We start from the raw sequence: 15,594 nt of genomic DNA, 5'->3' as shown, positions 1-15,594 counted from the left end.
TGGAAAGGACCCACTCTGGAGCAGTTCATGAAGTACCATGGGAAGGACTCATGTTGGAGAAGTTCCTGGAGGACTGTCTCCTGTGGGAGAGACCCCACACTGGACCAGGGGAAGGGTGTGAGGAGTCCTCCCCCTGAGGAGGAAAGGGTGGCAGAGACAACGTGTGATGAACTGACCACAGTCTCCATTCCCCGTACCCCTGTGCCATTCAGGGGGAGGAGGTAGAGAAATGGGGAGTGCAGTCGAGCCCAGGAAGAGGGGAGGAGTGGGAGGAAGGTGTTTTAAGGTTTGTTCCTATTTGTCATTATCCTACACTGACTTTTGACTGGCAATAAATTAAATTAAGTTCCACAAGCTGAGGCTGGTTTGCCTGTGACAGTAATTTCTGAGTGATCTCCCTGTCCTTCTCTTGACCCATGAGCCTTTCATCCTGTTTTCTCTCCCCTGTCCAGCTGAGGAGGGGAGTGATAGAGCGGCTTGGTGGGCACCCAGCAGCCAGCCAAGGTCAACCCACTACACCTGGAAGCAAAATGCATGCCAGCCTGCTTTTGTCCTCCATGCAGACACCACAGACGCACTTATTCCTTGCAGCTTGCTTCCTCAAAGACATTTCCGCATATGCGCCAACAGCTTGTCCTGACATGACAGCATTTGCCTATGATCAGGCAAAACCAGCACATATTCTCCCCCAGACAAAAAGCTGTGACAATGCAAATCTCCCCCAAAAGACAAAACTCTCTCATTGTCTCCTGTCCAGGGGTCTCTTGGTGCAGCCCTGACCTCCCACTTTGCAGGCACCCAGTGCAAGTATAGCAACTGCAAAGTGCAAAATTTCAGTTTCATGCTTTGGCCAGGCCTTGAACTTCTCTCTTCCTCTTTGGCACTGCTGCCCTCCAGCATGAGCATCTTGCAATACTGTTGGGTGTTTAGCCTCCTGCCCTGCAAAGGGTCTTGTTCCCATGTTGAGTGGGGGAAATGGGGTGCAGACAGATCCAGCAGCACCCCCTAGGAAAAATGCAGGGTCCCCTACGAAAAACACAGGTGTGCTTGCCCCAGCCTGCCCTGCTCCCTGAGGAAGGATGGAGGCTGTGAGCATGGAGAAGGTGACTGAAAATCTCAGTCTGAGTTTGAGATACTTAAGGCAATTACAAAATAAGTGTAAGTCTCTCAGCTCAAGACCTGAAGTGCCTTTATGCCAGAGAGCACAGATGAGCATTCCCGTGTTTGCAGACATTGTGCTAGTGGTACCTTCTTCTCTGGAGACCCAGAGCATGCCATAAACCCAGATGAGCTCACAAAAGGTTTCTTTCAAAAGAAAGGAACAGGTTCCTTCTAATACAAGGCCCAAAAGTACCATTTTCTTCAGCTCTTGAGTGTTTTGATATTCCTTTCTCCAAAGAACTTACTAAAAATGGAGCAATAATGAATGGGATGGGGGTAACATGCACTTTTTCTTGGCTCTCAGGAGGAAGTGCTTGGTTGACCAATATTGCCCCTTGGTAAGGAGAGATGAACTGTGGCCAAGATCGTTGTTCTCCTAATTTTTCCCTCAGCTTCCCATCTCATCTTTTAACCAGACGTGCTACACCAAGCATTGAAAAGACTCAGGGTAATTACATTGGTAGTCCATCCACTTGGGAGAAAGAAGCATGTTTGCTCCATGACTTATGCTGGCACAACACCAAGCACACCTATCTAGTTATTAAATATTTATTGCACCTTTAACAGGTCAGTTACAAAAGCAAAATCTTCCAGAAGAGCAGGCTGGAAAGAAAGGGAAAGTACAATTAAAGGCTGGTGCTTTGTTGCAGTGTCAGGGCCAGGTGCAACACTCCTAATTTCCATTGTAAGCAAGCAGCAAATAACCTGGCCTTCCTATGATAAAATCTGATGCAGCTGTGACTGGACTTGTTGCCTCTAGCAGCTTCCTCATTTCTGCAACTCTCCACACCATTGCTTAATGCTGGACATGACTGACCATCTGTGCCACGGCTGTCTTAATGTATTCCCTATAGCTGCCCCTTTTACTGCATCACACATTTGAGTGGTTGGTTGACTTAATAGCAGTTTTGGGAGACAGAAGTTTGTCTTAGATATGCTCACAGGAGCTTGGAGGGGTTAACTTGTTAGAAGTTAGCACAAGGTGCTGGATCTGGGTCCCTGCTCTCTTTTTGTTTGTTCTTCCTCTTTTTTTCCCCTTATTTTCAGGTTTCCTCGCTCACCAGCCCATGCCTATGGGAAAATGGAACATAAGTGACTACTGTGTGTCCGAGCCCAAAGCCTGCAAGAGGTGGCTTTCTGTTGGTGAATGCTTTGCAATGCCGCCCTCAGGATGTCCGGCTGCAGACCCCCAGCCCACCGTGGGTCTCACCACTCGACAGTGTTTCCTCCAGCCACCAACACATGCTGACTTGCAAAGCAGAAAAGACAAAAGCGAGCCCTGGAAAGAAGATCTATGTCTCCAAAGCCCAGCAGATTTGCCTGCCCTTGGCTGATGACAGGGAAACGCATCTGGAAAGCCGCTGGCAGAGGCTGCAGGAGCATTACACTGGGACCACAGGCCACGGCTCTGGGTCATTCATCCAGATGGACACCATGATTTAAGCTCTACTTAACTGCTCATCCTACCATGAATCGCTGCTTCCCACCTTTCCTGGCAGCTCAGAAGAACTGAAAATGTAATTTGTTCAACCTTCCAAACCTCCTGTGGGCCTGACCCTGAGTGCACCAAGATTCACCGCCAGCTCCAGGCAAAGTCCACCCCCATTGCCGGTGCATGTTGCTCTCACCTAACAGGTGACAGAGATCAGCACAAGCAGAGTTTTAAAAAAAACACAAACAGGTGCCTTCTGCCACAGGAGCTTTAAAGAGGTCAAATTTTCATTGAATTCCCTCCTGGATGTTTGTGAGAGTCATGGGGTGCATGGCGTCTACAAAAATACAGCCCTTTTTACTGGCCTACATCTAAGTGATGCTGATTAATTCACTTGAGGGCACCTAAATTCAGACCTGCCAACTTTCTCTCCCACAGCCTTTCCACACATCAAAGGAGTGTAGCAATTAATTCCTATCATGCATGGGTGGCATACGCATTCATCAATGCCTCCAGAGCTTTTACAAGAGAAACTATCTAAGGACTGATTTTTGAAGACATCACTGCATTTCTACTCTTGTTGTTCCTCAAGCCACGTTCTCTGACTTTAAGGAGCAAGAAAAACCATGTTCCTGAAGGGCAAAGACATGTCTTTAAAAGTGCTTCCTGGTTCCCCTCTGTATTTGGCGAGAGCCATCTATTGGCTCACTGTCCTATCAAGTGACTTCTGGGTATGACATGGCATATAGCAATTTGCTGAAGCACAAAATTGGTTCAATTTCCAACTTACCCACAGTCAACTTGCTTATTTTTAACAGACACATTCCCTCTCTGACCGATCAGGAGAGAGAAGTATGTTGCGTTTATGGCTGTGAGGAAGGTGGGTAGGCGCATGAGAAACAAAAGCCCCCACAGTCGAGAGCACACTACAGCACTGTTGAGCTAAACAAGGAGACACTCCATAGTTAAAAAAAAAAAAAAGACAGAAATAATAAGAAAACAGGGTGTGTTTTCTGGGTGTGTGCTGATTTTTTTCTCCCCAGACAGAGGACCCACATTCCTCTGACTTTGTTGTGTGCTGTCATGATAGTAACTAATATACTCTTAAGAATCAAGTGCAGCTCACAAATTATATTCTTGTCCAGTTATTTTAGGCATTCATGCAACAATCCCACAGCAACATTTTTGGACTTCAACCTGCTGCATGCCTAAGCTTGTACTTAACTATAAGCATACCGGGAGGCAAATGGCCGCAGATGGGATCTGAGGACAGGCGGCATGTAGGCACCTCTTCTCGAAGTTCACAGCGGGTTATCCATCCACACGCATCTATAGAAAGCGGCACTAAGGAATTTATTATCTGGGTGGGTTGTTTCCTTCCTTTGCTTGCACTAGATTCTGCAAGAGTTGCGTGGCGCTGAGCAGTGGCATTTGGGAGCTGGGTTTTGAAGGTAGTCTGGGTTCCTCTATCGTTTTATCCTGCCCAGCAGCAGGTTTCAAAGCAACGTGCCTTGGCTGATAAGGCTTTCCTGCTTTCCCTCTCCTGAGCCAGCTGCAGAGGCTGCACCTCCTCAAAGCAGCACAGGGCGCATGCACTGTCTGCCACAGGGGCACACGGACACAAGGGCAGTGGGGACCAGCTGGAAGAAAAAGCCAAAGCCAACAGGAGCTACCAAGCCCTCGTGGCACTGCTTCTCACCCACAGACATCCTAGCTCCTCTGGTGTTGCCACCAAAGAAAAAAGGGCATGGGACAGGTAGAGGAAGAAGCATGGAAAGCATCAGACGATGCTTTGTGTAGGAAAAACCAGGTTTGGGAATGGCTAGGCGGGAGGTGGCCCACCGTGGTGCACACAGAAGTTGCACACCGAAAAGCAGGGAGAAGAGCAAACAGGATGGCACCACGGGGTCAGAAAAAAGAGCCTAGTGCTCAAAAGAGCTGCTGCTGTAGTAAGCCACACACTTAATAAACTTCCAAAATAAAAACTGTCTTATTCTCAGTACAAATTTGCAAACTAAGAGATCTCCAACACAAATCTCATGGGGCAACCTTTGAGGCTGTGAGGGGTGTTATCAGCTTTTCAGTGTCCACCACAAAGCAAAGCAAGGTATCAGGGCGCATCCTGTTGGGATGAGTTGGTACCTGTATCCAAAACAAACTGCCCTTTGTTGTTTTGTTTGTTTCTTTTTTTTTTTCTTAATGAAGAAGCATCTTTTTATCCAAGGCATCCATTAAGTCTTCCTCTGCTCCTTCCTTCCTCCACCTGTCCTCTGCTCAGTTGCATCCCAGGGTAAACCTTCCACAGGGCTGGCAACCCGGCTGCTAAAACCTGCAGAAATACCCTAGTCGTGACACAGCCAACACCAAGTATCACAAAAGCTAACATCACCTTTCCCGTGTCCGGCGCAGTGGGAGCTGGAGCAGTAACCCCATACTCCAAAATGAAGTCCTACCAGCCCAACAGAAGGAGAGGAGGGCTGCGACAGCCCCGTTTCGCACTCTAGGAAGGGCAGTAGGGTGGCAGTGTGCAGCAGAACGAAGGACCTCTCCAAATAAATGGAGATACAGGAAATAACGAGATAAATAAATGAGAGGAATGGAAATTTCCGTTTCCATGACAGCGTCCCCCTGGATGGGAAAGCTGAAAGGAGTTGCTTTCTCTGAGGACTGTTTCTGGTCCTGGATGACTCCCTCCAAGAGGGAAATACTGAAGATGCTCACAGGGTCTCTAAGCATCTAAATTAATTTTGGTGTTTACCACTGGGTAAACCGCATCAGCCACTGCTTCTGTGCTGCAGAAAGCCTGCGACCCACAGCGAAACAGAGCCGCCCTGCTGGCCTAGCCAGTGCTTTTGAGGGTGGGCGGGGGAGAAAATTAAAAAAAAAAAAAAAGTTAAAAGCGATTTATTCCTCCGATCCGGCCCTTTCCTGCCTCTCTGCCTCGCTACAGCCATGCTCTCTCAGCGTTACGGGCAGCACCAGCCCTCCTCCTTCCCGTAATGCGGGTCCGGCCCGCCGGCGGGGATGGAGGAGGAGGAGGAGAAGGAGGCGGAGGCGGGACACCGTGCGAGCTGGGGTGGGGGACGGCGCCGATACACTTCCTGCTCAGCGTTACACAGCACTTTTTCCACCGCCCAGCGGCTTTATGTTGTTTGCTGGGGTTCTTTTTGTAACTGTTGTCGCTCCTCCCAGGCAACCGGCGAGGAGGCCAGGCTCAGCCACCCACCCGCCCCGCGCAGGCCGCCACCGAGCTCCCGCCGCCGCGCTGAGGGGAGGCCGAGCCCGCGCTATGGGGCGGGACGGAGCGGTGGGGGGGAAGTGGAGTAACGGCTGTCGCGCATGCGGAGTGCGCGCGGCGCGGCGACGGCTATATAAGGAGGGCGCCGGGGCGGCGGCGGGAGAGCGCTGAGGCGGCTGGAGGCGGTGGAGTGGAGTAGGGTTGAACGCAGCGAACCGGAGCCGAGCAGAACGCAGGGACAAGGCCCTCGGCCGCCTTCTTGCCGTTTAGCCGCTGACCGCCAGCCGTCTCCCCGCCGACCTCCCTCCCCAACGCCGAGCCGCCGCCATGGTGAAGAGCGTGGGCAGCCTGGTGAGTCCGTTAGGCGGCCTTACCCCAGCTTGGCCGCCTAGGCGGCTCCGGCCTCCTCCGTGTTCTCTCCTCCGCCGTCCCCTTTCCCCGTGAGAGTCGGGGGGAGACGGCGAGCTGAGCATCGCCTCTCCGAGGGGAGGGAGCGGGCCTGCTGGGCCGGCCGCAGCTCAGGCGAGCAGGTGCCCCCCCCCTTTGGCCGCCCTGGAGCCTGGTGAGACCTTGGTCCGCGGAGGCCGGCGGCTGAGAGCCCCTGTGCACCGGGGAGACGGTCCGGGCTGCCCGGGCAGGAGGAGCCTGCTTCACTGCTGCAGCGGGGAAAGGGGGAAACTGAAGGGAGGAGGCACTTAGACCCCAGGGAGGGAACGAATAACTGTACGACCGAAGGTTTCAGATAGTCAGGATGAGAACGGAGGTGATGTAGTTTCATATTATGACACATTGTTGCTCATCTCCCTTTAAAATATTAAGGAAATGTTATGTTTCATTTATTAAGCTGATAACGGGGTACTGTGGTACCCTAATCTAGAAGTCCCGGTTTGCCTTACCTGCTGCTGGCATGCAGAGGACCAGGCAGCTCTCTTAGTAGAGACTGGCCTAAGTTCTGGTGTGATTATGGATAGGAGTTCATGGAAAACATGAATCCAGCTTTTCTGACTTGAAAGTAGTTCAGGTGCTGGAGCAGGTCCAGAGAAGGCCAACGAAGCTGGTGAGGGGTCTGGAGAATTAACTCGTACAAGGAGTGGCAGAAGGAGCTGGGGTTGTTTAACCTAGAGAAAAGGGGGCTGAAGGGAGACCTTATCGCTCACTACAACTGCCTGAAAGGAGGTTATAGCAAGGTGGGGGGGTCGGCCTCTTCTCCCCAGTAACAGGCAACAGGACAAGAGGAAAAGGCCTCAAGTTGTGCCAGGGGAGATTTAGAGAAGATATCAGGAAAAGTTTTTACACTCAAGGGGTTATGAAGCATTGGAACAGGCTGCCCAGGGAAGTGGTTGAGGCACCATCCCTGAAGGAATTTAAAAGATGGGTAGACATAGTGCTTAGAGAAGTGGTTTAGTGGTGGTTTTTGTCGGAGTTAGGTTGATGGTTGGACTAGATGACCTGAAAGGTACCTTCCAACCTAGGCAGTTCTATGAATTACCGGAGCCTTTTCCTATACTTAAATAACAGGAGTTGCTGGTGTAATTAGTATTTCCCTTGTTACGGTGCTGTCTGACTTGTTCAGTACACTAAGGCAGCACCTCATTGTTTGTATGGTTCTGTGAATACAAACGTGTCTGTGGCTTTGTGATACAGAATAGTAATAAAGCCTAGACCAACAGATGGAGAATACTCTGCTGGTGATGAAATAGTATGTGGTCTTGTGCACAGCAGCTGACCTGATTGATGGACAACAATACAGTACTTGTTAGCTGTAACTTATGAACCCAAATCTCAAAAAATGTATTCTGTGCAAACTTAGTGAGCTCTTCATTTCAGGGAAAATACTCTTGGGCTAGTCTTGAATTCTGAATGTGAAATTTGGTTGAAGTGTCAGTTTGATCTGATTGTGAATGGCCTGTGAGTGATGCTGTATGGCATCCAACTTTGTCTTCTTTGTCTTCAGGTCAGCTCTGTGCTCTGCTATAGTCAGCTCACTTCGTAAGTGAAAAGCATGGCAGGCTTTCCCTGTTGGACCTCTTAAGATGTTAACATCTGACACATGAGCATACTAATTCTTGTGACCACAGCTTAAACATCTGTGAATGCAGAAAGCTCCTCAAAGTTAAGATGAATGAAATGCCTTGTCATTCAGGTCCTGGAGGTGGAACAGTGTGTGAGTTCAACCTGGAATTCCTATTCTGATTTGCGTCTCTCCCCCTTCCCCTTTCTCTGTTTATGGAGGGACAAAGGGGGCAAACTTTTTGAGTAAGAATTGAGCTTTTTGGTATAGGCTGGAACAGCTTAAAAATAGTCAATAAACATGGTTTTGGAGGAAAAGCCTGCTCTAACTTTAAGTGGATTATCTTCACAACTATGACCATAGATTAATAGTCTGCTGTAGTAAAAGCACGGTTTTGTTGTTCATCCATGGTGGATTCAACAGTCCTGCTGACAACAGGATTTTAACACCAGCGTATTCAAGTACAGTGCAACGGGGATTTCTGGATTAGTTCTGTTTTTCAGTGAAGCAGATTTCTATTCTTTTCTGATACAAAGAGGAAAACCTCTTCTTTCAGTACCTGCAAAAGCTTCTGTGAGTGACATCTCTAAAGTAATGTGGGCATGACAGCTAGCTAGATTTGGCCCCTTTCCTAACACACCTCTTCAGAAACTGACCAGCTTCTGAAGAGTGGCTATTTTCAGGGTGCTTTACTGGTCCCTCTCAAGTCCCCACTAGTGGACAGAAGGAGTAGTACTTCAGTTGGTTTCAATATGTGGTCTTGAGATGGGTGAGTCATGTAACTTTAACAGGGCTTGACTATGGGACATAATGCCTTTTATAGCAGAAGTTAATGGGGTATATAAACTGTTAAAAACCTGCCAAAGCTTCTGTCTTCACACTAGCCGCCCCTCTGTTGTTCGAGTCAAAGCAAATATTGAAAATTTGCAGCTTCATATGCAGATGATAGTTTCAGAAGTGGAGTCTTCTAGGGAGTTCAGGCAGTTGAACCATTTGTCTGTTTATGCTAGTTTCTGTACTGAAAAAAAAAAAAACAACCCAAAACCAAACAAACCGCTAAATTATGTAGTAACCATTGGCAGTCAGATGATGACTGGCTTATTCCAGGTTCAAGGGTGAGTTGATATGTGTTGGAAATCATGTTTACAACTAAAGGTCCACACCATCTGGCAGATTTGATTAAAGCTATCTGTTGCTGAGAGCAGTAGACTCCTTTCAGCACTGTTTGTAGTCAGTAGCCTCCATTTTGAGGTGTTGCTTGATGCTAGGAATCCCTGCTGCACTAGAGGCTTTCGTTGCTATAGCCTTTTCACTTACTTGGCCCTTGGAAGCAGAGGCCTGTACCAGTGTATTTGTTGAATGCAGCATGCGCTTTTCTGCTGGAGGGTAATATAAGCAAAATGAGGTCTTGCATGTGCTCAGGGAGGTTGTGGTTAAATGTTCAAAAAATTTCCCCAAACCAGCAACCATCTGATGAGGTTTCCCCCAGTGATATTCTGCCTGAAGAAAATATTGGTTAACAAAGTTGTAAGATCCTCTAATAGAGTGACCAAATGGTCTTGTGGTGGGAGGTTCCTCTTCTGTTAGCAAAGATGATCTGGTTTTTATATGAAAGCTTGTAATTTCAGAGTTAACATGAAAGTCAACTGTGGAAGTCCATCGAACAGGTTGAGTAACTTGTTTTGCCCTTGCTACTGTCTTCCTTCCTCCAGGGAAATTAAGCTCGCTGGGAAAACTTTCAGGACTTCTCCCTAGTTCAGTATTTCTTAACTTGCAAGAGCAAGGACCTTTTGACCCTGCATCTCTTTTCACTCTCCCACAGCAATTCTAGCTGATACTAGAGATGACTTGCAAGGCAACATCTGATTGTAGTCAGGACTAGGTCTCCAATGGTGCATGGTGTGTGACCAACTGTAGGTATCATGCCCTTTACCCTCCCACTTTCCCTTTGTTTCTGCAATAGCAAACCTAAGGTGTGTGGTCATATGATGAGCACATCCCAGGGCTGGACTTTCTTTTGCAGAATACAGTAGTTATGCAGCTGGACTGAAGACTTAAGGGTAAGAAGACAAAGGCCAAACCGGCAGGTGCAGGAAGTGGAATTGGTAAAAAGCTGGTGATGTTACAGTGCAGAGGTGTGAGAAGCTATACCAAAAAGTAAGCTGTAGGATTTGAAGGTGGGGAGGAGTGAAGCTTGACTGACTAACCTGTGGTATAAGTAGTTGCAGGGAGCAGGTAGCATGGATTGCTGTGTACAGGGAAATTGAGCTTTGTTGGTGAGAATGGGGTACTTTTGGGGCTGGGGTGCAGGAATACAAACTATGTCAGTACGGGAGTAGGGGAATGTGGAGAGACAGGAAAACTTCCTGTTCCTGTCTCTTTCAGACTGAGAGTAGGTGGTGCGGAGTGTTAGCTACTGATCTTACAGCAGGGTAAGATCACTCAGAATATCCAAGATGCAAGGATGGAAGAACTCAACACATGGAGGCTGCATTTCTGAAAATAGCTACTTTGGGAGGGAAAATGTCTTATCCACAGGGAGATGTAATGCTGGGTATATTTGAAGTTACAGGAACTTACGAAGACTTTCATGTAGGTTTATACATAAGAATGTTGGTGCAGGGCCCTCTGCTTGCTTGTTAAATATACTCATGACCAGTTTGATTGTGCGTACTCTTGGCTTCTCACCTCTGTGGCTTTCTTTAATGGGGGGAATAGCTTACTAGAATCAAGTATCAACTTACTGTGACTGGTTGCAGAACATGGCATTAGTTAACACCTGCACTGCGGAACCAACCACTGTGTACATGTGGCAGTAACCATATTGATTTCAGTTAGCTGCTGCTGACAGAACTCTAATGCTCTGGTCTGTTGAGTTGGGGAGAGTAAAGCAGCTATCTTTCATGTGCATAATCTGAAATTAAGTTTATATTAACAGCTCTCCTAAAGCTTGCATTGCCATGAGTAAAGTTAAGGAATGTTGAAGTGGCTTGTACTTGCTTTGGAAAAGAAACTGTCAGGAAGTAGCTCTGTGCTAGGAGATACCTGTTTGCCTCTTGCTGGCATGCAAGTATTTGCTTTTTATGCCTTTCAATTCTGCTAAAATACTCACTTTTTGACCAGAAAGCATGGTTAATGGGGTGTAAATTCAAAAAAAATGATAGGTGTGACTAAGTGCATCAAATGGACTTGAAGCTCTGAATAAGTATTGTGTGTTACTTCTGTAGTCTGTATGTGTGGCATCGCTTTGGCTAGTGATGTTACATGTCAGTTCACTTGGCAAAATAAGTAAAATAACTGTCCTATGAGCTTGCTTTAGAAAACATGCTGTAGAGTAAATCACACATCACTTTTATGTTTGCCATTGATTGGAAAAGGCATCAGACTGCAGGAGTGTACAAAGGCTTGTGTCCTTTTCAAATTCTACAGAGGAAAGTCTGTCCCAGAAGAAAATTGAAGTTTTCTGCCAAGGCAGAAATGAGAAAATGGGTTATTAAAACCCATAAGGATCACATTCAGGGGGTAGCACTAAACAGAGCTACCAGATGAATTTCTAGCCTTTGTTTGCACAATTTTCAGTGAGTTGGGGTGACTGAGCATTGTGATCTTTTCTAATTGAAGTGTTGTAAGACACTGGCTGATGCTAGCACTGATGAAAGCAATTCATACTGAAGCACTTGCATGATGGTACAAATACCCCAGTTAAGTGAAATGTTTAAAGAGCTACCAAAATTGTTACTGTGTTAAGGCTGAGAGCAAACTAGCTTTGGGATTAGTCTGGATTGTTTTGGAAAGGATGAGAAAAATCACTCATGTGTTGAATTCTTTTTTTTTTATAGTCTGAATTTGAGGCAGAACTGAAATCTGCTGGTGAGAAGCTTATAGTAGTTGATTTCTCTGCCACATGGTGTGGACCATGCAAAATGATCAAGCCCTTTTTCCACGTAAGTAGCCTTTCTGTTTTTATTGGCAACTGTATTAAAGTATATACAAATGTCTTTTGTTGCTTGATGATAACATGGAGGAAACTTCCTTTTGCCACATGTAACTGCCACCATTTTCTGGAAAAGGGAGAAATCACAGAAGTATCTACTTAAGAGACTATCAAGTTCAATATACTGACCTTTGATATAGCTGGGAGCTCAAATGCTCTTTAGCTTTTGATGTTCTAATGCTTACATGCGTCTTAGGTCGAGAGGCAATGCAACTTTAGGTCCCTAAAGTGGTGGGATATGGAGTGGAAACAATGCTTGTCCTTCTGCATACAGTTGTAATCATTCCAGCTGTGTTTAGGTGGCAGTGTTATCTCATGGTAAAGTACAAGATAGGCTGTAAGAGAAAGCCTTTCACCTATGTCTTGAGATATTTGAGTCTTCTTTATGGGTGCTATGTTTGAACAAGTTTCAACACACTCTTCCAGATGTTGGAGCAGAAAATAAAATTTTTGTTCTGGTCAGTAACATAGTTGCTTTGAGGTAACAAGGCTAGTTTCACTGGGGAGTGAGCTGCACCTGCCTTATGATTTACATGATTGTGTCTTTTAAAAGAACGCTTTCCTGCAACACTAACTTCATTGTTTCTTATTTCATTCTAGAGCTTGTGTGAGAAGTATGGCGATGTGGTGTTCATCGAGATTGATGTGGATGATGCCCAGGTATGGTCCAGGCTAGTGCTGACAGAAGGCAGCTAATGAGTTCTACACAAATGACAATGAAGAACTTTTTTATTATTATTTTATTTGTATGTCCTTGCAAATACTGAAACAAAATGAGAGATTACTTCAATTTTGAGAAGCATAGATAGGGGTTTAGCACTTACACTGGGAAGGATGAATTTTTAGAGGATTTGTACCTGAACAGAACAAACTGCCTTGGTTATCTGCAGACTTGAAGCCCTATGGCATATGTTAGATGACTTGGAGCACTGAGCCCTTACTGTGTGAGGGAGTGTTAGTCTAAGGCCTTAGCTGCTTTGACACAATCTTACCTAAAACTAATGGCTCACAACTGTCTGGTGGTCTGTCTAGTCTCCGCTGCTTTTCGCATTATGTCCTCTTTCATGTCTTAAGTGCACTAAAATGTCTGCTGTGTAGCAGTTCTAGCAATGTCAGATAGGTACTTGGACAATGTCCGGGTGAAACACAAGAGTTGATGTAGGGCTTTTGAGCCTTACAAATAGTCATCTGTTTGATGCAGAGGTCTGGTGTTTTTTTCCAAACACAGTACAGGTATAATAAATGGTTTTGCTATTGCATGAATTAAATGCTGAAGGGAGGATCTTTCAAGCTTCAGGGAGATGTTAAGACTGCACTGTTTTTGCTAGTGATGAGCTACCAGAAGTGCTTTTTCTTCATTTTGAGCAGTAATGACTTTGCCCTGTCACCTAAACAAAAGGCAGCTAGTGGATTCTAAATGTAACATCCTTCAGACATGCACAGCTGAAGACTGTTTTCTGTCCCTTCCAGGATGTGGCTACACACTGCGATGTGAAGTGCATGCCAACGTTCCAGTTCTACAAGAATGGAAAGAAGGTAGGCTCTGCTCTTTTGGAACTGGAGCAGGCAAGCTAAACACTTGAAAGAAGATGGGGAATGTCAGACTACATAGCCTTTTTTCTCTTGGAAATATGTCTGGGGCACCACTGGCATTAAGACACTCCTGAGAGCAAGCAAGTTCATCTTAGTGCTGCAGCAAATGTAACATGGACCATCAGTTAACTGGTGAAGCAAACCTTATTGTTCACAGGTGGTGAAGTGAGTTAGTGTTACAGGTCAGTCTTACAGGCAGAGCTTCATGAGAGGTTAGTGGGGTTAGATGTCTGTGTTAAGACTTCCATTTGCCTAGCATCCTGCTTACTACTGATCTTGGTTAGTAGTTGTTCTCTGGAAGCAGCTCATGTTCAAGCAGAAACATGACTACATATGCACATAGAATCCCACCCAAACAGAAGTCTCTAACGTGGTTGAATGTACACACAGCTGAAACAACTGCTTGGGTGCTTTTACGTAGAGGCTGTGTAACCTGTGCACTGGAGGTCCTGTCCCCATCAGAGGACTGAACAGAGATCTTGTGCCTGCTCTGCCAAGAGGTGGATGATATGAGATGCAGACCATGCTCTCTGACGGCATAGTGGCCTGCCTGTGCAGGGTAGTTGTGAATGGTTATCTGCTGAAGCAAAGAATTGCTGAGCTAAATATGTTATTGTGGGCTTTTTAGTTTGTCAAGCTGGCTGAAGGTAGGCTTTTCTAAAGTAAAACAATACTGGTGTGGAATCTTCATGTCTGAAGGCATTGGAATTGTGACTTGAAAAGTGAGTGTCAGGTGACCTTCAGTCCTGTTTAATATGTGGCCAAGTCATGAGTAATAATGAACCTTTAACAGTTTTCTCAGGGTAAACCTTCACAGCTTCATAATGTAATTGGAAGAATTGTGATTATGACATGACAGTGTGTGAATGTGTTATGCTTAACCCTGTTGTGTGGATTTTTGTTTTGGGTCACCCTGGCAGTTCTCTGGACACCTGAGTACTGAGTGAGCAATTTCATGGCCTGTAGTGCAGTCTTCTCTGTACCTTGCACCCCTGTAGGTACTGGAAGAGAGAGCCACTGGTTTTGAGACATGAATGTTGGCTTTGTCTTCCTGCTGTGTAAGTTGCAATGAGGACAGTTCTCACAGAAACCAAGCTAAGGGACAGGTCACTTGGAGCAGTCCTTCCAGAATTTGATTGGTGAAGGTCCTGAGCCACCCAAGGGTAGCTTTGACCTCTGCTGTGCAGTGATCTCCAGAGTCTCTTCAAGACTGCATTGGAGTCTGACTTGATGTTTGTTCAGGGTCAGTTATCTTTTCCCTTGTAGAAGGTTCCAGCAGTGGTAGTCTGGAAGTGATTCTTGATAGACTCTTGTTTTTGAGTTGAGTGGGAGATGAGTAGATGAACATATACTCCCTGTTTTGAGTATGAAAAAATTTTAGGTGTAGCAGAGTTGAATAGATGTATATGTGTCTTTATGTTATGAAGCGCTGAATGCAATGGTTCTAAAAATCAATCTCTCTTTACAGGTGCAGGAGTTCTCGGGGGCCAATAAAGAGAAGCTGGAAGAGACCATTAAAAGTCTAGTCTAGTCTCCAGCCATGGAGACATTGAAGCATGACTGCTTCGGCTAAATTATAGCCTGCAACTTTTCTACTTCAAAAAAAAATCTAAGCAAGCTAGCTAGACCAAGGGGATATTTCCATCATTTAATCTATGTAAAAGAGTACAATAAAGTGCAAGTTCTTCACTTTTGGATATTGCCCTGTGTTTGAATGAAAATGTGAGGAATTTTGTGATGTCATCAAGGTGTTGGGTTTTTTTGTGTTAAAGAAGTACTGTCTGGATATAGAAGACTTTGTCAACTGCTCCCTGATCTATTACTAGGGGTGGAAAATTGTGTTGCATTGGTAGCGCAGTTGCTTTAGAAGTCTGCTGCCACCTTACTCAGGTGGTAGTCACCAGGCTATAATCTGAATAGTGGCAGTCTGACTTGCAGATACAGAAGGGGAAGTTTAGGAGTGGTAGAGAAGAGGATGGTGACTCGGTGGGGTACGCTCTTTTTTTCATTCCTCTTTAGCTAAAGATTCTTTTAAAAACTGTTAAGCCTCAGTTTAGATTTCAAAACTAAGACTTGGCGTATCAGAACATAATATCAATCCTACATGGAAGTGTAAGGTTGGACTTGGAGCTGCTGCCTTTTTGCCTCCAGTTTTGCCTTGCCAT

The 15,594-nt window shown here is 46.0% G+C and overlaps 1 protein-coding gene across 1 annotated transcript; it reads left to right on the top strand.

The window, feature by feature from the left end:
• Window positions 1-5,958: 5,958 nt before the first annotated feature.
• LOC134508920 (thioredoxin) lies at window positions 5,959-15,118 on the top strand. Its single transcript, XM_063321098.1, has 5 exons — window positions 5,959-6,182; window positions 11,682-11,786; window positions 12,437-12,496; window positions 13,307-13,372; window positions 14,898-15,118. The coding sequence occupies exons 1-5, from the start codon at window positions 6,159-6,161 to the stop codon at window positions 14,958-14,960; spliced, it is 318 nt and encodes a 105-aa protein (XP_063177168.1). The 5' UTR covers window positions 5,959-6,158; the 3' UTR covers window positions 14,961-15,118.
• The last annotated feature ends 476 nt before the right edge of the window (window positions 15,119-15,594 follow it).

Source organism: Chroicocephalus ridibundus, chromosome Z (genome assembly GCF_963924245.1).
Source record: "Chroicocephalus ridibundus chromosome Z, bChrRid1.1, whole genome shotgun sequence".
Lineage (NCBI taxonomy): Eukaryota > Metazoa > Chordata > Aves > Charadriiformes > Laridae > Chroicocephalus > Chroicocephalus ridibundus.
The sequence above is the reverse complement of the archived record's forward strand: the minus strand, read 5'-3'. Positions and strand labels throughout refer to the sequence as shown.

Excerpts from the sequence above, each read along its gene's own strand:
- LOC134508920 (XM_063321098.1), top strand. The coding sequence starts at position 6,159 with ATGGTGAAGAGCGTGGGCAGCCTG. Across the intron at positions 11,787-12,436 it reads TGATCAAGCCCTTTTTCCAC|AGCTTGTGTGAGAAGTATGG; the intron begins GTAAGTAGCCTT and ends ATTTCATTCTAG. Across the intron at positions 13,373-14,897 it reads TCTACAAGAATGGAAAGAAG|GTGCAGGAGTTCTCGGGGGC; the intron begins GTAGGCTCTGCT and ends CTCTCTTTACAG.